Below are 25,355 nucleotides of genomic sequence, written 5' to 3' on the forward strand. Positions count from 1 at the left end.
AATACAGAGGTGGCTATGTCTCCTCGGGCACCTATCATCTCTGGCCTGTCTAGTTCCCAACGGCTGCTTCAGGATACGATCTCTCCAGTGGTGGCTAAAGTCCATGTGGAATCAGTCCTTCGATTCCCCGGACATTTTGATCCCCATGGAACCAGAGGAACAAACGGACCTTGAGTGGTGGGTGGCAGACAAGAATCTGCTAAAGGGCATCAACCTTCTTGTCCTCCCCCCTCCCCCCTATCGGACTTGTTGCTCTTCACAGATGTATTAAAAGAAGGGTTGTTGGCCCAAGTGCTGCACCACACAACTTCAGGCCTATGGTCAGAGTTTGAAAAGTACCAGCACATCAATCTTTTGGAGATGAAGGTTGCCTTCCTGGCCACTTCAACAGTTCCATCAGTTCCTGGAGGGCCACTCAGTGGTGGTGATGGGCGACAACACCACAGTTGGGGCTTACATCAACAAGCAAGACGATACTTTATCGCAGCCCCTATCCCATCTTGCAGTAGAAATACTGAGATTGGCAGAAGTCCATTCAGTAACACTATCAGCTCGCTTCATTTCTGGCAAAAGGAATGTGCTTGCGGACAACCTGAGCAGAGCTACTCAGATAGGGGGTTCCGAATGGTCTTTGGATCATCTAGTAGCCAACAAAGTCTTGACTTTGTGGGGTTCTCCGACAATGGATCTATTTGCAATGTCCCTGAACTTCAGGCTCCCGTTGTGCTGCTCCCGTCCCAGACCCCAAGGCTCTCTGACAAAATGCATTCCACCAACAATGGGACAACATTGATGTTTATTTGTTTCCTCTGTTCTGTCTTACGATAAGAGTACTCAACAATACCAGAACATTGGTCAATCTTTCTATGATCCTCATAGCTCTGATATGGCATCACACAGAATGGTTCCCAGACCTTCTGCAACTCCTTACGGAGCTTCCAAGAAAACTTCCTCCGTGACACGATCTACTCGGACAACCACGTCAACATCATCCACAAAGCTGTAGCTTCGTTACGACTTCACACCTGGAGACTATCCAGCATCTCACTCAGAGAGGATTTTTTAACAAGTTGCGAAAAGGATATCTGGACACCTGCGAACATCGTCAGTCTCAGTCTACCAGGCAAAGTGGAATGTCTTCTATGGTTGGTGTCGTGAAAGGAGTATCTTTCCACTCGTTGCCACTATTCCAGCAATAGCGAAGTTCTTTGTGTATCTGCAGGAGTTTTGGCAGTAAAAGCCCATCGCTCAGCTTTGAGTCCCACCTTTAAACTGAAAGGGGTAGACATTTCCTCTCCGCTGGAACTTTTCTCGGCAATGAAAGGCCACCACTATTCCTTGAGCCGGGTCTTCAACCCGGATAGAAATAACCTTTCTTCCACTTTGGCATCGCCCCTCATATGGAGCTTCGAGCCTACGAACCCTTGGTCGGACAGGAGTCCTCGTTCCAGGATTCCATGCTGCAGAAGTCTCCTGACCTTGATGAAAGGTCTCCTTCTCATGTTGGCTTTGGCCAAGAGAGTCGGCGAACCACATGGGATGCCCTTAACGTCTCATTTACGACAATGAATCTAAGAAATGCTCGACCTCGTTTCTGGTAGCTCAGATCCCAGAATCCGAACCCTTTGGTCTGGGAATCCTTCGCAGTATGACCAATAATCCAGATCAATAGTTACTATGCCAAAGAAAAACTAGGGGCTCTTCCTCAAGGAAACTATGATCGCTCACCCCGAGTGTCATCACCACGGGGAAGGTTAAGAGGAGGATCACGAAGAGCACCATCTCTGCCTGGATTCGCAAGGTCCTATGCCTCGCACTGAATCCAAATTCTCCTCCGATACGTTGACCAGAACACTCAACGTCAGGAGTATTGCTACGTCCCTGGTGTTCAATCGTAACTAATCTGTAATGCACGTCCTACGAGCGGCCGTGTAGAAGCATCAAGTGACTTTCACCGCCCACTACCTGCAAGACTTAACTCCCAGGAGACACGATACGTTCTCTATTGGTCCTTTGTGGGCTACACAACCACTGATTTATTACCTCAAGCTCCTAATGGACAAGTAGCAGGAGGTTGAGGGCCTTTGTTACCTGGTTTTAGTCTGAGTGAATGAAAAAGAATTACTGGCTCTTTCTTTTCTTCATCCTCCCCTCTCTTGGGGAAATCAACATCCAGGGTCCTCTGCACAGCTGACCTTAACCTCTGCAGGTAAACCATTGTTCCCTTGTGTAACCTAGTATTGTGTCATTACTGTTGCGTCCCCATATCCTGTTAAGATGGTATTGGGTATGTCTTGGTGACCTCGGACGATTCTTATGACTCGGAAGAAATCTTACCTTGATAGTCACATTGCTAGTATCTCAACACACACAGCTCGTGTAGGCTGCAGACCATGCATAGCATGGTTAGCGAGGTGTTAGGGTTTCCCCCGGGTAAAGCCAAAAAGCCAGATTGGCAGGGACGTTCGCCCTCCTAATGGGTGAGTCATACCCCTATAAATAGCGTAGGTTTGTATTCCAGTTACGGAACAAATGACAAATTTGGAAATACAGTGGAACCTCTACATCCGAACGTATCTACATCCGAAGTAAAATTTGAGCAAATTTTTTACTCTACACCCGAATTTTATTTCGACACACGAATTAAGCAATTTTCGTCGTACCGGTTGTGTCCAAATTTTTCGACACGCAAAGTACAATTCGAACACGTTCCTACTCTACACCCGAATTTTTTTTTCGACACCCGAAGTAAACAATACTCGTACGCGTAGTCGGTGCTCATAGCGCCTGATGTGTTTTTTATTTCCGCCGATAGAAGGCAGCACTTCGACCTCGGAGGGACCCTCAATTAGCGTGGCTTGGGACATTCCTCTGTTCTCTCGGCTTCGTGTGGTTGTGCCCTGTGCGTTCTGCTATTAACTGTGTTTTAATCGTGATTTTTTACGTTCATCCTTCTACGGTATTTTACGTAAATCATGGGTCCTAAAAGGCTTAGTTTCGCAAGTGGTAGTGGTAGTGGTAGTGGTGAGAAAAGGAATAAGGGAATGCTTTCTTTAGAAGTAAAGCAAGGAATTATTGAAAAGCATGAACGTGGCGTCCGTATGAGTGAACTTGCAATAGGTTCGGTGCAAATAAAAGAGGTGTTAGGAAAATATCAAGACGTGGTCGACTTCATCGACAAATACCATCCAAAGAAATTGCAGGTTTGTCGTGTAGTTGCGCAGTTTGATGATGTTTCCCTAACTTATTTTTGAAACATTCTGAAAAGCTGTACCAAGCAACTTTCTATCGATAGCTTCTTTAAAAAAACTAGTGATGAAGAGGAAGGAAGTGGTTCAAAGAAAACAGCAAAGAGTGAAGAGAAAAAATTTCAATCAATTTTAAGTGTAGAGAGTGAAAGTGATTAAAATTAATCATCAAAAAGAAAAAAAGAAAATGTAAAAAAAATATAAAATATAAAAATAAAAAAAAAATAAGCCAAGTTATGTTAAAGTTCACTTAGTGTAAGTTAGAATAAGTTACGGTAGTTTACGTTTATCGTAGTTAACCTCTCTACATCCTCGCCGCCCGTCCGTCTCCTCTCTGCGTAGCAAGACAAACAACACCTGCGCTGGAGTTTCTAAGGTAAAGTGACGCTAAAAACCTGTTTCTTATTTATAATTTTTTGATAATTCTTCTTTTTTACATGTCTATTAGCTAATTTAGTGTGCATTATTCTCATGGGAAATTATGTGTAGTAGTTTATTAAGAAGTTATCATAGGTTTTTGGGCTCAACCACGGATTAATCCTATTTCAATGTATTCTTATGGAAAAATTCGTTTCGACATCCGAACATTTTCTACATCCGAAGTCGGTTGTGGAACGGATTAAATTCGTATGTAGAGGTACCACTGTAACTTGTACTTTTCCTAACGATGCAAACCTTTAGCTATTTATACAAACTTACCCGCCAACCCCGTCCAATTTAAAGTACTACCTCAAAGCAAAGTAAAGCGCAGTCAAAGGTGTATAAGTGAGATGGATAGCTAGCTACCTCCCCCTACCCTCGCTAACTAGCGGGATGGGTAGTTAACCCTCGCTAAATTTTAATGGCTCATCCTTTCAGCTTCGCCGAAAGTAATACCCCTATAAATAGCTAAAGGTTTGTATCATTAGAAAAATACAAATTATTTCAAAATTGGTTATGTTCAGACAAGTTGGAGCTCCCTTTTTGGAAAAGGATTTCCTTCCAGCTCACTTATGGCAGAAGCTCCTGGGCCTTCTTTCCTCCCTAGAGAAGCTAGCACAGTACCCCTCATGATGATACATCTTAGCTTCCTACAATGAGAACTAAAGAGTTAGTGGTCGCAGATATCATCCTCCATTGGCTCGTTTGAAGATCTCTGAGATGTAAAGACAGACCTCTCATGGTGGCTAAAGGGATCTCCCCTTTAGATTCTAAGTCCATAGTTTCTTAATTTTTCAGATGCTTCTCACCATGGGTGGGGAGCCCATCTAAGGAAGGAACAGATTTTAGGTATATGGTTACAGCAAGACCTTCCACATAAATTACCTAGAATTGAAGGCAGCTTACCTAGCGTTACTCGCTTTTCAGAGACAAATGAAGGTCATTCAGTAGTGATGATGAGCGACAACACTACTGTAGTGACATACGTCAACAAACGGTGTAGCTCTGTATCTCATCTGCTATGCCAGCTAGCAGTGGGTGTAAAAAATTGTGCCAAAGTAAATGCCATTCATCTTTCAGTACCAATCAATCCAGGGAAGAGGAACACAATATCAGACAAGCTGAGCCGACTAGGGATAATAGTTGGTTCAGAATGGTCTTTGAATCCTCAAGTAGCAATGAGTCTCCTGACTTTATGGGGTTCCCTGATTATAGATATGTTCACCATTCATCTAGACAACAAACTCAGTGTATTGTTCCTGAGTTCCGAACCCAGCTACGGTGATGGAGGATGATGCATTCCAACATCTGTGGGACTAAATGGACATTTATATTCTCCCATTTTGCTCGATTTGTTAGGTGCTGAACAAAATCAGGTTGTCAGAAATCTCACAGTAACCCTGGTCGTACCAAAGTGACCTTACAGGGAGTGGTACCCAGATCTTCTAGATCTTCTCGCAGATGTTCCAAGGAAACTTCTAGATTAGCAAAGCCTTTTATTTCAGCCTCACATAAATATTTTTCACAAAGCAGCTCACTGCCTATCTCCACGGCTGAAGGCTATCCAGCACCTCCTCCGAAAGAAAGTGTTTTTAAGACTGGCTGCGAAGCAACTTTCACGGTACCTCCACAAGTCCGCAGCAGTCTGTCAAGCAAAATGGTCTCGTCATTCGATTTGTCAGCAGACTATATACTAATTTTAGCAGACTACATATTGTATATGTCTACTAAAAGAAGTTTGATAAATTGGGATTTTTCTGTGTTTAGTGTGCTTTATTAAAGCATTTTTAATTTTTCTGCAATCAATCTAGAGTTGATTTTAACAATCAACAGGCACTGACTTTATTTTCTGTTTTCTCTCAGCTCATATTAATCTGTTGTTATAGGGAATTTTGCCATATATACATACATACATACATATACCAAGGCACTTCCCCCAATTTTGGGGGTTAGCCGACATCAACAAATGAAACAGAAACAAAAAGGGGACCTCTACTCTCTACGTTCCTCCAGCCTCACAAGGGACTCAACCGAGTTCAGATGGTACTGCTAGGGTGCCACAGCCCACCCTCCCACATTATCCACCACAGATGAAGCTTCATAATGCTGAATCCCCTACTGCTGCTACCTCCGTGGTCATCTAAGGCATCGGAGGCAGCAGCAGGGCCTACCGGAACTGCGTCACAATCGCTCGCCATTCATTCCTATTTCTAGCACGCTCTCTTGCCTCTCTCACATCCATCCTCCTATCACCCAGAGCTTCCTTCACTCCATCCATCCACCCAAACCGTGGCCTTCCTCTTGTACTTCTCCCATCAACTCTTGCATTCATCACCTTCTTTAGCAGATAGCCATTTTCCATTCTCTCAACATGGCCAAACCACCTCAACACATTCATATCCACTCTAGCTGGTAACTCATTTCTTACACCCGTTCTCACTCTCACCACTTCGTTCCTAACCCTATCTACTCGAGATACACCAGCCATACTCCTTAGACACTTCATCTCAAACACATTCAATTTCTGTCTCTCCGTCACTTTCATTCCCCACAACTCCGATCCATACATCACAGTTGGTACAATCAATTTCTCATATAGAACTCTCTTTACATTCATGCCCAACCCTCTATTTTTTACTACTCCCTTAACTGCCCCCAACACTTTGCAACCTTCATTCACTCTCTGATGTACATCTGCTTCCACTCCACCATTTGCTGCAACAACAGACCCCAAGTACTTAAACTGATCCATCTCCTCAAGTAACTCTCCATTCAACATGACATTCAACCTTGCACCACCTTCCCTTCTCGTACATCTCACAACCTTACTCTTACCCACATTAACTCTCAACTTCCTTCTCTCACACACACTTCCAAATTCAGTCACTAATCGGCCAAGCTTCTCTTCTGTGTCTGCAACCAGTATAGTATCATCCGCAAACCGCAACTGATTTACCTCCCATTCATGGTCATTCTCGTCTACCAGTTTTAATCCTCGTCCAAGCACTCGAGCATTCACCTCTCTCACCACTCCATCAACATACAAGTTAAACAACCACGGTGACATCACACATCCCTGTCTCAGCCCCACTCTCACCGGAAACCAATCACTCACTTCATTTCCTATCCTAACACATGCTTTACTACCTTTGTAGAAACTTTTCAGCCTACATACTGTACATTAAATAACAAAGAACATCGTGAATATAATTTCCTATTTTATTGACCATCTGATAAGAAACATTACATATGTGCTAATATTTTATATCCTAACACAGATTGTTAAAAACTATTATAATTAGTTATTACTGGAACTTACATTACCCAAGACACTTGCACTGACCAAAGCTCTGCCACCAGACACCCACTCAGTTTTGTCATAAATAATGAAATATTGAATGTCGTAGAGGCTGCCTTAACATTGAGTTATTATTTTTATTATTACTTGCTAAACTACAACCCTAGTTGGAAAAGCAAGATGCTATAAGCCCAGTGGCCCCAACAGGGAAAATAGCCCAGTGAAGAAAGGAAACACGGAAAAATAAAATGTTCTAAGAACAGTAACAACACTAAAATAAATATTTCCTACATAAACTATAAAAACTTTAACAAAACAAGAAGAAGAGAAATTAGATAGAATAGTGTGTCCAAGTGTACACTCAAGCAAGATAACTCTAACCCTAGACAGTGGAAGACCATGGTACAGAGGCTATGGCACTATCCAAGACTAGAGAACAATGGTTTGATTTTGAAGTGTCCTTCACCTAGAAGAGCTGCTTACCCTGCTTACCATAGCTAAAGAGTCTCTTCTATCCTTACCAAGAGAAAAGTAGCCACTGAACAATTACAGTGCAGTAATAAACCCCTCTGGTGAAGAAGAATTGTTTGGTAATCTCAGTGTTGTCAGGTGTATGAGGACAGAGGAGAATCTGTAATGAATAGGGCAGACTATTCAGTGTATGTGTAGGCAAAGGAAAAGTGAACCGTAACCAGAAAGAAGGATCCAATGAACTACTGTTTGGCTAGTCAAAGGACCCCCATAACTCTTTAACAGTAGTATCTCAACGGGTGGCTGGTGCCCTGGCCAACCTGTTGTAAAGTAAGTATATTTTCATGGAAGAAGTACCTATAGAGCATATTAAAAGTTTTATATGCATATGAGTGCAAGAGGGGGAATATTAATGTTGCCAGGCCAGTATAAGATTTGAATGTACTGTACAGTACTTTACAGTTTGTACTGGTAAGGTACTGCTTGAGATTGTTTTACATATAAAGTGTAATTACATTTCTTAAATGGATATTTGCCAGAGAAAAAAGTTCTTAGAGTTTATGTCACGTATAATTTGCAGAATTCTGGAATAGCAAGTGGCTTGGAACATATGACATAAAATAAAATTTTAATTTACAGTATTTAAAAATGCGTGTAGTCATTTAATACTACTATGTACAGTATTGTAGTATATGTATGTCATGGGGTGTGGTTTGTGTACAAGCCTAGCTACAACTTTCATGAGGATGGATTATTATTTTATTGGTATTTGATAGATTTTAGACTTCCTAGAAGTGAAAAAAAGATGTTTTTTAACTGAAAGGGTGATTAACAAACTTATGAAGATTTGTGGCTGTACCTTAAACTGTATACAGTACTATTAATTCTTAATGCCATCTTATTTAGTATCTACAGTTTTATTCTCATATCTAATTGTTTAACTATTTTTTTTTTTTTTTTTTTTTTTTTGTAAATCAGAATGTTTTCTTAATACTAACTAATTCATATGCTATTTGACTAGAAAGGAGTTAAACTTTACCATGGATCCAAATTTCTTGGCTCTCTCAGGGATGGCTTCATTTACTAAAATTGTATGGATATTTACCAATTTTGTATTTTGATTTGACAAGGTACTGTACTTATTATGTCAAGATTTGGTGTAAAACAAAGATATTTGTACAGAATGAAAAATATTTAATAGAGCTTAATTCTTGTAGGCAAAGACACCAGAAGATGTCTACAAGTTAGAGTGGATTGCTCCCGATTATTTCCTGGCAAACTTCGAAGATATAGCAAGATCTTATATAACTAACCAAATGGAATTAGATGAAGAGTAAGTGTCTTAATTACTTTTAACTTTGTGTTTTTTATATTACTTAAATGATTGAAGTTAGCTCTTTTTATATCATATATCGTTCTTAGTAGAGTAGTTTGTACTTGTTATGTAATTAATATTTAATATTTTTAATTGAATAAACTTTCTCATTCTAACCCATTACTTGTAAAAAGCTTAAATTTATGGTCTGAGCATTGCCTAGATACTTCATTTCATGAGTCAAAGAAAATCATGTGCTGGTTGTTATCATAGAATATTGGCCTGAATACTAGGAAACGAGGAATTCTGCTCGTGTCACAATTGATTCCTGAGTTATCATAGCTTGTATTATATTACACATCTTGCTTTTCTTGTGAAGAGTGAAGGCTTGAGACCTTGATTGATCACTTATAACTTCAAATAGGTGTGGAGTTCATTGTTCTGTAGAGACCAAATAATTGTACTTTGAGTTCTTAATAAGATCCTATAATTATTGTTCCTGGCGATAATCTCAGACGTCATACAATATTGGCTGGTTTCCTTCCAGAATAGTTATCTACTGTCTGAGGGCTGATAAATCAAGATTTTTCCCATACTAGCAAACTTTCCGTTATTTATTTAGATCATCTTTCGGTGAAGCTGGAAGGTAGACATTAGACTCAAATCGCGAGGTGGCAACCGTGCCTAACCGCTTGAGTTGGTAGGCTGGCGGTGGCGGGTGGTTACCCAGCCACCTCTATACTCTCACAGCTGTGAGGTACGTCACTTTTTCTTTTGGCTTGGTAGAGAGTGGACATCTTCTTCTCCCAAGGCTGTCATTGGACATCTTTAATTGCTTTTTCTTTTCAGGTGTGCGTGATTTCTTCGGATCGCCTTCATGCGGACCTGTCCAGGGTGAAAGGGTGCTGTGTGCGTTACCTTCATGTCATTGTTGAATACCGACCCGTGCTCTCTGTGTCTTTCATTTAGAGGGCATCGCTGCGAGCAGGGTTAGTCCTGTGTAGAATGTAGGGAGTGGCTTGCCTCCCAATGGGAGAAATTTGGGCGGGCCAGGAAGAAAAAGGCCAAGCACAATCTTTCTCCCTCAGGGCGAGGAAAGCATGTTCTTCTTCCTCTCGCACCCCCAAAGCACTTTCGAGAGCTCCTTCTCGCTCGCACCCTTCCGGGGGACAATCGAGCAGGAGCGCAGACCGATTACCCCTTGGCAACCCCAGGGTACTGGGGCGGTAGTTGCTTCCCCTAGAGCAGCAACTTCACCTTCAACAGCCGGGGAGCCATTCTCCCTTTCAGATGTGTTGCAGGTGTGGCCAAGCTTAAGTATTTTGAGACCCCCTTCGAAGGAAGAACTTCTGCATCTTCTTCAGCGTGGTGCTAGGAAGGACCCTTCTCCAGAGCCTTGAACATCTCATACTTTGGAGCTGTGCGAAGTCCATCTGTCATCCTCGCCTGGGCCTCCCATGCATGGACGAGGCGATTGCTTGCGTTCGCCCCTCCAACGGCCTCCTGCTGACAACGATCCTACTCGCCATCCTGGGACCACGTCTTCCTATAATCTCCAACCTTCTGTTTCTTCCCACAGGAACCTTTGGGTTGCAGCTGTTTCTTCCCACAGGAACCTTTGGGTTGCAGATGATGATCTTCGAGGGACTAGCACTTCTCCCACTAGCAGCACTAAAGGATGAGCCTCGATATCTCCTCGTCCTTCGGGACACTCTTTCCCTGATCGTCGTTCGCAGTGATCGGAAGATCAACTGGATCGTAGGTCATCACAATCCGAATGGTCTTTTTCTGGAAGGCATTCTTGCTCTAGAGCTTCACGTTCACGAGACCTTCAGCGTTCCTCTTCAAGAGAAGAAGTCTTGCGATGGCACTCTACACGATCATGAGCATCCCAGTCTAGTCCTAGGTCCAGACTTTTGGGTTTTTTATCTCGATGATTTAGATCACAAGGACGACGCTCGCGGGGACGCTGTTCCTGAGAACGATGTTCACATTTGTGAGGCCGACGCTCACGTTCTTCAGCTAGGCAGTCACGACGCTCACTCCGTTCTAGAAAGAGAGCTAGAGGCTCCCGTTCACTAACAGCTGGTTCACAATCGCCAACCGCATGCTCACGATCAAGGTCTAAATGTTCCTCGTCTAGAGGTAGATGTAGGCGTTCCTGCAATCCATCAGTGTGTAGCCCCTCAACCCATCCTTCGCCTAATTGACCTCGAATCGAACCTGATCATGAGACTGATCGTCCCTCAGACAGGCGTTCTGCTAAACCTCCAGCGCCGTTTACTGCCATGGGTGTTTTGGCAAAGCGTTTGCCTATGCGACGCTAGAAAATGCATCTCGATGTGACACGTTCCCCAATGCTTATCGTTGCCCCTACACAGAGGCCCTCTATACCAACTTTGTCGGACGTAGGTACTTCTTTGCTACAGCAAGAATGCATTAGACCTTCTGGCTCCTAATGCTCCTGTTGCAAGCACTTCCGCTTGTAAATCGCTCACATTGTCGAGCGAAACTCACGAATATTGCGATTTTGCGCACAAATCAGCAATTTCCACGAGCAATTCATGAGCAGATGTGTCGGAACCGCGAGCAAGTGCAGTACCAACACCTTCCTTCTACCACCTCTAGCGGAAAGCCGATACTCTTTCTAGAGGGTTTTTAAGGAGCCTCCTAATAGGTTTGCATATGTTTCTATTAGTCCTTCTTGCCCATTGAAGGAATGTGTTCCTCTGTCGCAGAGATTACCCTGTGTCAATGCAGGACCATCTTGAGCTGCCCATAAGGGATGTTCTCCTGGACCTTCAAGGGAAGCCCATGGCTTACCTAGAGGTTCTGAGCTTCCTGCATGGGTGAGCACCTTCCTCTCCACAATGCAGAAGTCTCTGGGTGTGGCTCTTCCAGCGCCATAAGCTCTGAGTGCTCCAGTCAGAGCTACCCATAGGATTCCTTTGGAGTCTTTGTCGAGTTCATCTCTTGCTATCCTAGACCCTAGAAAGAGACCAATGTCGGACAAGGAACGGAGATCACCTTCATCTTGATCTCGTGCCGAGGGCCCTCCTTCTTGTGACTCTGACATGGCCAACCCGCCTTTTACTCCAGTTTAGGCAAGGGAAACCATGACTAAGAGGCAGAAGAGAAGAATGAGAGGCCTAACACCACCTCACGCCATCATCATCCACCCTAGGACGAGTAGGGACATAGGCTCGCCCAGGGAGATAGTTGTCCATCCCTTCAACCCTCAAGAGATTGAGGTAGTGCCTCCGGACCAGCGTCCGATTTCTTTACCTCCTCTGGAGGAAGAGCCTTCAGTTCCCACTGCCTAAGCTTCGGCTTCTGGTACCTCGAAACCCTCGCAAGTTCCCCTTCCCAAGACCGCGGAGGAATGTCCTGTGCGAAGGGAGTCAAAAGACACCAAAACAAATCCCAAGAACGCTACAGCAAGGGAAGCTCGTATAGCTGAAGTACAGTGAAGGTCCCCTGTGGGTGGTCCCTCTATCAACACTGTTGATGACCCTGACCTACCCCAGGCTCTGGACGTGAGCTTGGAGGTCGGAGCCCTGGAGTCGGAGCACACCTTTTGGCAGGTCCTCTCTTGTATGAGTGCCATTAATAGGCTGTCTACTCCAAGTACTACCTCCCAGGAGGGTAAGGACATGATTCTTGACAAAATATTCGAGACCCAGAGGCCTCCCAGAACTAGTGTAGCTTTGCCCTGGTCTAAACTTGACAGCCACCATAAGGAAGTCTATTGCTCAGATAACCGGAACTTCTATTTCCTTGATGGCAGGTTCTTCCTCCCGGTCTTTACCACTTCCTTTTGTTGTACAAAGGAAGTACTCTGAGATTGAAGGGGAACCTCATTCCACCATGTCCCTCGACCCTTCAGTAGAGTCTCTAACGAAGGGTCTTCCGACTCAAACCCTCTCCTCTCTGAGGGCTCTCTTGGCAATTGAGAGAGGCGCAAAATACATCATGCAGGCGGCTTCGTTGCTTGACCTATGACTAGGATCCTTGGACTTCATCGTCCACTCCCACGATCTTTTGAAGGAGTCAGCCAGGAAGACTTTGGAGTTTTCCTGTTGTTGGGTACCTGAACTCTTTGTTTGTGTCGCACCATGTCAACTTGTGGGCAAACGCTATACTGTACTCAAGAGAAGGGATACCGTCATTGGGAAATTTCACAAGCAAGTGCTGAAGATGGAAGTCTCCTAGTTGAGGAATTCCACCCTTGAGGGTTCTTCTCACTTTATTCTAGAAGAGATAGAGAAGGCTGCTGAACGATGGAGGAAATCGTCAAACAATTCTCTCTTCCTTAGGGTCATGTCATCAAGGCCCCATGGTATACCTTCCCAGTCTTCTCGCAATCAGCAAGCACCTTCTTCTTCTCACCCTTCAACTTCTAGGTCCTGAGGACCTACAAGTGTCTAAATGGCCCTTTCAATCCAAAACCCAGAAAGGGAACAAGTCCTTCAAAGGTAAAAAGGGTGGAAAGGGAAGTGGCCGAGGTGGTCCCACTAAGACTGGCATTCCTCTTCAACTACCTCATGAGGGAGGATGCTTGCAGCACCTCTGATAGTGGTGGCAGTTTCACGGGACAGATCCCTAGACGGTCGAAGTGATCGCTTTAGGGTATCGCGCCCCGTTCATTCAATCTCTCCCTCCTCTTGACTCAGGATCCAGTGCATCTAAGCTTCTATGCGAAGGGATCCGCAAAGGAGTTTGCCCTCAGAACCGAAGTCCAGATTATGCTGCAGAAGGGCGCTCTCCAAGAGGTTGCGGACGGGTCCCCGGGCTTCTACAGTTGAATATTTTTGGTGAAAAAGGCAACTGGAGGCTGGAGACCAGTCATTGATCTCTCCCCCCTGAACAAGTTTGTGCAACAGGCTCAGTTCAAAATGTAGACAGCAGACACGGTCATTCAAGCAGTCCGACCAAGGGATTTAATGTGCACATTGGATCTAAAGAACATACTTCCAGATCCCAATCCATCCATCTTCAAGGAAGTATCTAAGGTTCATACAAGAGGAAAAAATATACCAGTTCAAGGTTCTATGCTTTGGTCTCGTGACAGCTCCTCTGGTATTTAATAGTGTGTTTGCCCTAGTGTCATCTTGGGCTCACAGGAACGGCATTCGTCTCCTCAGATATCTGGACGACTGGCTAATCCTGGCAGACTCGGAGACAATTCTTCTTCATCACCAAGATGTGCTTCTCAAGTTTTTTCAGGATCAGGAGGTTCCTGATAAATCTTGAAAAGTCATCACTGCAACCTTCTCAAAGTCTGGTATACCTCGGTATGATAATAGACATCATCGAACAGAAAATCTTCCCATCAGGTGAAAGAGTACACAGATTGAGAGAAGTTGCTTCACCCTTCCTCAGAAAAGAAGTCCTTTCGGCCTCTTGTTGGTTGTTTGTGCTAGGTCATCTAACCTCTCTCCTCCGTCTGGATCCAGATAGCTGCCTCAGGATGAGATCCCTGCAATAGCAGCTAAAGTCCGTATGGTACCAACACTCGGATCCACCGGACACTCGAGTTCCAATAACTCAGGATCAGGGACGGACTTTAATTGGTTGATGGCAGACGAAAACCTTTGAAGGGGTCAGGATCTCTTCCTCCCTTCTCCAGATTTGATGCTCCTCACAGATGCTTCAAAAGAAGGGTGGGGGGCTCACTTGCTGCATTACATGATCTCAGGCCTTTGATCAGTGTCAGAAAGGTACCAGCACATAAATCTTCTAGAGATGAGAGCATCATATCTAGCTCTTCATCAGTTCCAACAGTTGCTGGTAGGTCACTCTGTGGTGTTGATGAGCAACAATACCATGGTAGTGACTTACATAAACAAACAAGGTGATACAGTTTCGCAGCCCTTATGTCATCTTGCAGTAAAGATCCTCAGATGGTCAGAAGACCAATCGGTGTCGCTAACAGCTCGCTTCATTTCAGGCAAGAGGAATGTGCTCGTGGACAATCTGAGCAGAGCTCCCAATGGTCTTTGATTCATCAGATAGTCAACAAAGTCCTGACTTTGTGGGGTTCCCCGACTGTAGACTTGTTCGCAACATATCTGAACAGCAAGCTCCCGCTGTACTGTTCTCCTGTCTCGGACCCTCAGGCTCTATGGCAAGATGCATTTCAACAATGGTGGGACAACATCGATGTGTACGCCTTTCCCCCATTCTGTCTGATGAGAAGACTGCTCGACAAGGCCAGAGCATACAAAGATCTAATTATTACCCTTGTATCTCTGCTATGGCATCACACAGAGTGGTTTCCAGACCACCTGCAACTTCTAGTAGATCTACTTAGAGAGGTGGCTGCACAACTAGATCTACTCAAACAACCACACGCGAACATCTTTCACAGACCCATGCAGTCGCTTCGACTTCACGCCTGAAGACTATCCAGCGTCTCCTTTCTTAGAAGGGCTTTTTACAACGAGTTACGGAAAGGATATCCAGATACTTGCTTAAGTCCTCAGCCTTAGTCTATCAGGCAAAATGGAGAGTCTTCTGTGGTTGGTGCCGTGAAAAGAATGTCTCTCTGCTCGATGCCACTATACCAGTAATAGCAGAGTTCCTTTTATACCTTCGGGAGGAAAAGCTTCTTTCAGTGTCAGCTGTGAAAGGCTATCGCTCAACCTTAAGCCTCGCCTTTAAGCTGAAAGGAGTTGATATTTTTTCTTCGTTGGAGCTTTCTTACCTCATACGGAGTTATGAGATCACTTGCCCTCAGTGAGAGATCAGGCCTCCTCCTTGGAACATGGTTCGCATCTCGAGATCCTTAGTAGGACCTCCCTATGAACCATTACGCCATGCAACTGGCCGAAACCTCACTTTGAAGATGGCGTTCCTGCTCGCTTTAGCCTCGGCAGAGAGAGTCAGTGAACTTCATGGCCCATCGCCCATTCAAGGGGATGGGGGGAATTGACACTCAGCTTCGTCCTTGAGCTCATTGCTATGACTCAAAATACGGGGGTACTGGACCCTAGGTTCAGGCCCTTTCAGATTGCGAGTGTCCATTTTGTAACCAATGACCCAGATCAGTTGTTACTATGCCCAGTGAGGAGTTTGTGATACTATCTTCAACGCACTGCAGCTACATGGCCCCGACTAACACCTCTGTTTGTTAGCTCAGGAAGAGTAAAGAGAAGGATCACTAAAAACACTGTCTCCTCATGGATTCGCCAGATAATTGAAAGAGGCTTGGCTCGACCACCTAGGGCCCATGATGTCAGGGGAATTAGTACATCCTTAGCATTTAAACGCAACTTTTCCATGATGCAAGTACTGTACAATAAGCGAGTGTGTGGAAGAAACAAATTACCTTCACAGTCCTTTACTTAAAGATGGGACCAACAGGAGACTCGATACTCCAGGTTTGTATTAGTCAGGGAAAAATACAAATTATCTCCGAATTTGTAATTTTTCTGAAAATTAATTTTAACCGGGCTGCACAGGAAAGAAATCATTCAGAAAATGTGATTATTCCTACACAAATATAAACCATTATTCTGTAATAGTAGTAGGACTTCAGCGAAGCTGGAACAGCTGTTCAAACTTTTAACGAGGTAAACTTACAGTAGTTGCCTATCAGGTGGTAGGTAGGCCCCAGCCACCCGACAGGTGGGGAAACCCTAACTTTATCTTCAGCTGCTGGACAGTACTGACATATGTCTCTGCTTTTTCATCTGGTTGTTTTAATCATTTGCTTTTTCTCTCAGGATAAATAAATTCTTTGGTAGATAGTTGCATTCAAGGAATGGAAGAAGTCAAGGATATGCAGTGTTTCCTGATAACTGTAATTATAAAACTGTTTTCTGTGCTACCTACCAACATCCAACATACTTGTTCCTATCAAGTGACATCTGTTTCACTTCTATCCATCGTGTGTCTGGCCTTACAATGATGAAGACAAAGTGAATTAAGGAGTTTGATTTCCTTAGACTTCACTGGTGCTCCGTTGAAGAAACAGTATTCTGCTGGCCAAGTGTGAAGGGAAGGTACCGTCCTTCTTTCTTTTGATGTCTTCCTAGCAGCAGAAAGGCACTAAGGGCACAATCACCTTGTCCTGCTGTTGTGGGTCTTTCTCTGCAAAATCATCATCATTGTCATGCACAGCTACCTTAGAAAACAAACTACAAATTCTTCTTTTATCTACCTCATCTTTCTTGGTATCTTCTTGGCATCTTATGAGAAAGCCATGAAGATGTCGTTAAAGATTTCCAGGAAGTCCGATAGACAGGAGTTCCATACGTGAAATCCCTACTCTTTCTCTCCCCACGGGAGAGACAGTGTGCTCATCTCTCGTACTGAATGGAGCTCACTCGTTGCTGCGACGAAGGGCATCACTTTTATCCCCTTCATGTATGATCTTATCTATCTCTCCTTGGGGAAGAGAAAAGCTTCAACAATTTTTGTATCTTCTTCTTATCTTGCTACTGAGCCTTTGCCTGCTACCAAAAGATGACAACTGCCCCAAAGAGATTTGCCAGAGTTGAAGGAGTCTTCAGATCATTCACGAGTGATGAGAACCTCCCCTGAATGACCTCTCCTTGTGTACGCTGTGTATCTATAGTACTTTGGAAGAAAATCCCAGTACTGTATATTTTTGCCTTGTATATGACGAATGCACCTTCGACCAAGTTATTCTTGCATACATGTGGGAGGGACAGTAGATACTGTACCAGAAACAGTGCTAGGAAAATTTGGTCTCAGAAAATTTAGTCGCAAAAATTCATTCCCAGAAAATTTGGTCCCAGGCAATTTCTAAAATCTATTTGACTAATCCCAAAATAAATTCTGAAAAAGACATACAGGGGTGGTTGTTAACAAATGGGTTTGTGGTTTAATGGATGATTTTAGCAGTTAGTTATTCTTGTCATTAAACCTTTTGGAGTGGTATTTCAGAACATGACACATTCATGGGCTTGTTGATTGTTTGTAAAGTGTAAACAAATGTGCGATTGAAAATAATGGTTTCTGAGAAGCTACATAATTACAAGATTTTACTTGAGCTATAAAACTTGCTACTAAATATTAAACTGAGAAAAGTTTCAATTGACTGAATGGGCAATTCGTAATAGGTGTGACATCTACTGTTTATATTTATTAGTGCCAACTCTTGTAAAATGTTCAATATAGTATCATTATTATTATTTTAATCATTATTATTATTATTATTATTATTATTATTATTATTATTAACTAAGCTGCAACCCTTGTTGGAAATGCATGAAGTTACATGCCCAAGGGCTCCAACAGGGACAGTAGTCCAGTGAGGAGGGGAAGTATGGAAATAGATAAATTACAAGAGAAGTAATGAAAAATTGATATGAAACATTTTTAGTAATAACATTAAGATTGATCTTTCATATATAAACTGTGAAGAGAGACTTATGTCAGCCTTTTCAACATAAAAAAAATTTGCTGCAAGTTTGAACTTGAAAGTTCCAACGATTCAACTGCCTGTTTAGGAAGGTCACTCCACAATTAGGTCATAGCTGGAATAAAACTTTTAGAACACTGTGTCATATTGAGCCTTATGATGGGAGAAGGCATGACTTTTAGAATTAACTACATACCTAGTATTACGAGCAGGATGGTACTGTCTGAGAAGATATGAATGCAAAGGATTGTCAGAATTATGAAAAGTTTTATGCAACATGCATGAAGAACTAACTGAATGAGGGTGAGTTTGATATCTAGATCAGGAATAAGAAATTTAATAGACCACAAGTTTCTGTTTAGAAATTCAGTAGAGTCTGGGATCAATATTTTTTTGGACTGAGTGTTCCGGGACCGAATTTTTTTCAGACCGAATTTTCCCAATTTCTCGTGTGATATGTACAATAGAAGGAAATTTTATACTGTAAATATATTTTTTGCTGTTTTATGTATACAGTATGGGCTTTTTTATTTTCATCAATAAAATTACTCTTCTATTTAGTTTTGTACTGTATTGATTGTTATCCGTGAAATTAAGGTTTTCAAGGACAATTTACTATTAGTTTCTAGGACCAAATTTTCTGGTCACCTGAAACAAATCTACTTGTTGGGATGATCATGGAATGTTCTTAGGAGGTCATGTATCAGGAATGTTTCCTTCCCCGAGAATACGTTTTGTGTTACAGTTCAGGTATTCACCAGGCTTGTCAGGCACTATGATTGGAACTTGCCTTTGTTCCGTAACTGGAATACAAACCACGGTATTTAATAGTTAGCGTGGGTAGGGGAGGGTAGCTTGCTAACCCCCCTCCCCACACACACACACCTGTGCTTGAGCTCACTTTACTTTTGGCTGGGAGCGAGAACGGTTGTTTCCCCTCTCTCTCCTCACCTATTTTGGACCGCCATTAATTTTTGTCTTTTTACTTACTTTTTCTTTTACTTGTAATATACATATAAACATTCTTAATGTTTATGTATATATTTGTGTATAGAAATGTACTGTAGTAAGTTTTCTTTTCAGTGTTTGTGCTGTGTGTGTGATATACGACAACGACACTTGCGTAGTACCAAGGCCAGCACAGTTACACTTCGTGGTTAACGACCTCTCACTCTCTGGTCCATTGGTCTTCCCGTCGGCAGATATCCGTTAACTCGGCCGCCGCAGGGGAATCGTCATCACCTGGACCCTCTTCATTCATCTATTATCTTCGCTTTTCTTCTTTTCCTACGGGAAACTTGGATTCTCAACGAAGGGAATGTGGCCTTTTTTAGATTGACTACGGTCTCTCTCTACTCGAGGTCGTTCACCTTTACTATAACTCTGTACTATTACGGAAGCTCCTTTCCCGTTGCGGGTTAGGTTGCTTTTCCGTTTGTTTATCTCAATTGTTTTTAGTGAAATCTAATTGTATTTTTAACTTTAGTGAATATTCTTAGATGATTTAGATAATTATAATTCTGTTATAATTCTGTTTTTATTACAGTTACTCCTCTCCCCCCCTTCTCCCGTGGATGTCTTCTGGGGAAGGAGGGAGCATACTTAATTCTTATTTTATGTTATTTCCTCGGGGTTCCTCTTCAGAGTTCCTCCCTAGGGAATTTCTGTTAAAATAATTATTTAATTTTGTTTTCCCAGTTAACTATGCAGTTTTTCTTCGTTCGACTAAAGAGTGCCAACGAAGCAGAGCTGTCCAGTTCATGCCTGGGGATCCTGCTGTCGCTGCCGTCCCTCAGAGGAGGTCGTCATGGGCATTATCCCCTCTCTTAGAAGTACTCCCGTCACAACATGCCAGAACTTCAGATCATCTTAGAACGCTAAAGGAGGTTCGCCTCCAGGGGTTGGACAACTTCCCTTCCGAGGGAGGTTTCCTCCCCAGGTGTGAGGTTTTCTCCCTTCAGAGGGAGACCTTCTGATACCTTAATAAATTCATCGCCTTTGACTACTGTTGCTGCCCTTCGGCCAGGGGTGGAGCACAGTCTTGGCAAGTCTCTTCTACGAAGTGTTCACCTCTCTCGTTCGCGAGAGAGGCCACTCATAGAGACTCCTCTTCGGAGGATCGCTACTGATAGGGTCAGCTTGTTGATCCAACGGCCCTAAAGGGCGTCATCACGAGTGTCTTCAAGTCTCTTCTACGAAGTAGTCACCTCTCTCGTTCGCGGGAGAGGCCTCTCATAGAGACTCCTCCTCGGAGGATCAAGCAGACCTTCCAGTGACCTTAACCTTGTGCTGCAACATGGTCCTTTGGACTTCGGTCCTGGACTCTAACACGGACCTTTTACGGTCCCATCGGTGGATGCTGGCCCTTCCAAAGGGCACATCCCAGTTCCTGATCGTCCTGCCAGATGACCTACCGATCTACCAGCTCAACCTTGCGTGGCAACGAAGGACTTTGGTCGTGGACTCTAAAGCAGACCTGCTTATGGTCCTCATCGGGGGATGCCCACCCTTTTTTAAAGGGCACATCCCAGTTCCTGATTGTCCCACCAGCTGACCCTTCAATCTACTATCGCGTGAAGCGCGCGCGCTCTCGCTGATCTTACGCACGCAAGCACCAACGATCTTCTTACGTGCGCAAGCGCCGACGATCTTCTTACGCGCGCAAGTGCCGACGATCTTCCGCGCGTGGGTACCGATGGTTTCCCGCGCGCGTGCGCCGACGATCTTCTTACGCGCGCAAACGCCAACGATCTTTCCCACGCGCGCAAACGCCATTAGTCTTCCACGTGTGCGCCGATATTCTTCTGCGCGTGCGTGCCAACATTCTGGTACGCGAGTACGGGCCGACGATCTTCCGCGCACGGGTGCCGATGGGCTCCCGCGCGCGCGTCGATGATTTTCCACGCTCGCTAGCGCCAACAAGCGCACAAGTGCCAATGCTCCGGCGCGCGCTTCACAGTCTGGCACGCGCGCACTGCCGACTTTCTCCCCCGCGCGAGCACCTGGGGTCTCCCGCACGCACACCAACAGTATTGCGTGTGTGCGTGCAGACTTTCTTCTGCGCGCGGGCGCCGATGGTATCCTGCACGTGCGCCAATTGTCTACCGTGCAAGCGCACCGACGGCCTTACGCGCGGGCGCGCTCCGACGGCCTTCACGTGTGCGCGCTCCAATAATCTTGAGTGCAAGCACACAGCCTTCCGTGCGGGTGCCGACGGTCTTCTGCACGCACGCGCCAACACTCTCCATGTAGTACTCTCACGCACGCGCCAATGCTCCCACTCTTGCGCAACCAATCACACGCTTCGGTGCATTCTAGGGAGAATGCACAAACTACACAGTGCCTTACGGTGCGCCAGCAATCTTCCTCTCTTTCCTGCACCCTCCTGCGCAGTTACGGTCCCCGGATTCATACGCCAGCTCTTGCCAAAGAGTCCAGGCTCGCAGATCCAGTGCACCAGCTCGTGTCTAAGAACCAGCGCTTACCTGCTCTCCACGCAAATATTAAGCACCAGCACCATCCTGTGTGCCATCACTCCAGACTCACCTACACTCGCACAATTGTCAGCAAAAAGTTGTGAAACTTTTTGGACAGGTCACCATTGCCCCATTCCTCCCCGCAAGCACATAAACATTGCCACTGGGAAAAGAGGAATAAGGCTCCGCAGAGGATTCAAGATCCCGAAGATTCTATCCTACAAGGGAATCGAATCGGGGAATCCTTGGTCCCTGTCTCTTCTTAAGTTTCTTTTTTCCTTGACAGACCAGCGGCAGCAAACAGGAAAGCATCAACAGACTGATCTCTAGATCACTGTTTACTGATGGCTACTTCACAGTTTACTGATCGCTAGGATGCCGATCACCGGATCGCCAATTGCTAGCTCAGTGCTGATCTGTGACCTCTAGTCCCTCCAATGACTAACGATCTCCAATTGCTAGCATTTCCAATCATCGATTGCTAGTCAATAACCAGTCATCAGCTTGCTGATCACTAGATCACTGATCGGCAGCTCATCCTTCCTCAATCATTGAACTTAGCTCGCTGATCTCTGACCAGCCCATCTTCAGCTTGCTCATCTCTGACCAAACAGGGGGGATCATAATCAGCTGGTTGTTCTCGATTTCACCATCGGTGCACAGACCACCAATTCATGGCATCTGTTATTTGCCAGCAGTCGTGACTCGAACTTACTAGTCAACCGCTTCCTGTAGTTCCTAGATCAGAAGTTATACAACATACTTCTCGCTACTGGCCGTTTGCTATCACGCTAAAGTGATCGGTAAACGTTCGACAACCGTCATCAACGGCTTGCCAACAGGGAACTACTTGCGAGCACTCTCCAACTGCACAGCCCAACGGTTAATTAGTGATTAACATTCGCCAGGTTAATTCTATTCTAAGGAATAGCATCAATCCCATCAGGGCGCGTGGTAAGGCTAAGCGTGACCTTCCTTCTAAGAATTTCTCTCTCAGAGAAGAATCCTTTACGACACGAGTCAAGACTCGAGCGTCGACAATCTACCATACAAAAGGATCACCAAGGAGCTGTCCCTTTGGGTCGATGCCCACTCCATGTTGGAGTTCGATCGAGGGTTAAGACCTCAGGTCTTCTTTTGCACACTGGACCTTAAGGACACTTACTCCCAGGTCCAAACCATCCATCTAGGAATGTTGGGAAATTCAGTCTAGACAAACAAGAAACACCAGTTCAAGGCACTATGCTTCGGTCTTTCCATTACACCCATCCTGTATCGGCTTCCGTCTCCGCTCTCTCGGGACGACTGACTGACCTTAGCAGACTCAGTGGCAACCTTGCATTTACACTGGAATTTCTGAAGTCTTTTTACCAAGATCCAGTGATCAGGGTAAACCTATGGAATCTTCCCTACTTCCCTCCCAGGAGACTGGTGTATCTGGGAATGATTCTAAACACCAATCTCCACCAAAACCTTCTCGGAATGAGAACGACTTCCATTCCAGGAGACTGGAATTGGAAAAAGAAGAAAGGAGGGACCATAGTGCTGCACCTTACGACCTCAGCCCTCTGGACAGAGCCCGAAGGTACCTTCACTTAGATCTCTTAAGAGATGAAGGCCAACTTTCCGGTCCTTCAACAGCCTCATCGGTTCCTAACAGACCACTCAGTGATGTGATGGACGACACACCGCACACCACATATAGACTCACATCGACAAGCAAATAGGATCTGGCTTGTTGAATCTTCCCATCTAATAGTATAAACACTAAGATGGGCCAAAGCCCGTTCGGTACCACTTTCAGCCCGCTTCATTCCAGACTGGAAGAACAGGCTTGTCGACAATCTGTGCACAACATCTCAGATAGGTATACCGAATGGACTTTGGATCGCCATGTAGCCGACAAAGTCCCGGCTTTACGAGGTCCTCCAACTAGGGGGTCTGTTCATAATGCCCCTGAACCTCAGGCTACCGCTGCTGACCAGCCCTAGACCCCAAAGCTCTCTGGCAACAACGGTGGGTACAACAATGACGTTTACGTCTCGTCCCTATTTTATCTGGAGAACGGCACTCAACAAGGCTAGAACATCGGTCAACCTATCAAGGACACTCCTAGCTCCGCTATGGCATTATACAGAAAGGTCTCCAAACCTTTTGCAGCTCCTGATAGAGCCTCCAAGAGAACCCTCTCCGCATATTAGACAACCCGCTTCGATAACTACCACAAGCTATAGCTTTGCTATGAGTGTACGCCTGAAGACTACCCAATACCTCTTGGCAAAGAGGTTGTCTAGATACCTGAGGAGTTCCTCAGCATCAGTCCACCAGGCTGTATCACGTCTTGTGGGGTGGGCATCATGGGAAAGTGTCTCTTCTCTCGATACCTCGATTCCAGCAATAGCAGAATCCTCAGGTATATGCAAGAGGAAAAGATCCCCTATTCAGTTTTGATAGATGAAGATGATTACTCATCCTTGATCCTTCACCTTCATACAGAAAGAAAGAGACACCCTTTCATCGCTAGACTTTTCCTAACTCATAACGACTTACTACTTGCCTTTCCCCAGTCGGAATTGAGGCCTTCCTCTCAGAACATGGTTCAATCTCCGATCCCTAGAGGGACCTCCTTGTGTTGCACTTCACCAGGCAACAAATTTCCTCCTGATTTAAGAACACAATGTTCCTACACACTCGGACAGCAACCTTACGAGTTAAGGAACTTCATGGTCTCTCTTTCAACATTGCCCATTATTGAGAAGGGCGAAAGGCAAGGGTCAGTTTCGTCTCTGAGTATGTCACCAGACACAGTCTCCAGAGGTGATGGATCCTACACAAGTCTCAACGAGGTAACGGTCGATCCAGATCATCTGTTACTGTACCTCAGGGTGAGGTATGAGACCTTACCTAAAGAAAACGGCAACAGCCTGCCCGGGTCCCTCCTCTTGTCAACTCCGAGAGAGACTAGAGGAGGATCGCCGAAACATCATCACGACATGACGACTCACAGAGTCAGGGGCATAACTATGCCCCTGGTCCTTCTTAGCAGGCTACTCTGTGACGCAGGTTTTACAAGAAAGGATGTGAATGCTCCAGGTGACTTTCACAACCTCTCTCCTGCAAGATGTAACCCACAGGAGCTCGATACGATCTCTATTGGTCCAGTGGTGGCTGCACAACAGCTGGTTATTTTCCTCAAGCTCCTTATTGGACAAGTAGCAGAAGGTTGAGGGCACTGTTACCCGGTTGTAGTCTGCGTGAATGAAAAGATTTGACTGGCTCTTATTCTTTTCTTCATCCTACCCTCTCTTGGGGAAAGCACCATCCTGGGTTCTCTGCATAGCTGACCTCAAACCACATTAGGTAAACCATGCTTCCTTGTGTTCCTAGTATTAAGACTAACACTGTTACGTCCCCATACCCTGACGAGGTGGTATTGGGAAAGTCCTAGGCTACAAGTTCCCATCTAAAAAACTTCAGGACAACTTCCTAGGACGAGTCACACTTCTTCATACCTTCACACACAGCTTGCGTAGGCCGCAGTCCTTGCGTAGCAAGGTTCTAGCGAGGTGCAGGGACTCATTTCTTGGGTACTTACACACTCAAATAACGAGCCCCCGGGCAAAGCCAAGAAGCCAGATTGGCAAGGACGTCCACCCTTCCTATTGGGTGAATCACCCCTATTAAATAGCGTGGTTTGTATTCCAGTTACGGAACAAATGACAAATTCGTAGATAAT

At 44.7% G+C, this 25,355-nt stretch overlaps 1 protein-coding gene across 1 annotated transcript in view; it reads left to right on the plus strand.

Moving 5' to 3' along the window:
• Polr1E (RNA polymerase I subunit E) overlaps positions 1 to 25,355 on the plus strand; it is a 151,064-nt gene that overhangs the window by 96,275 nt on the left and 29,434 nt on the right. Inside the window, exon 5 of the mRNA XM_068388998.1 lies at positions 8,655 to 8,770. Coding sequence (XP_068245099.1) covers positions 8,655 to 8,770 — 116 coding nt within the window. The remainder of the gene's footprint in view (positions 1 to 8,654; positions 8,771 to 25,355) is intronic.

This window comes from Palaemon carinicauda, chromosome 1 (assembly GCF_036898095.1).
Source record: "Palaemon carinicauda isolate YSFRI2023 chromosome 1, ASM3689809v2, whole genome shotgun sequence".
NCBI classification, from domain to species: Eukaryota; Metazoa; Arthropoda; class Malacostraca; order Decapoda; family Palaemonidae; genus Palaemon; species Palaemon carinicauda.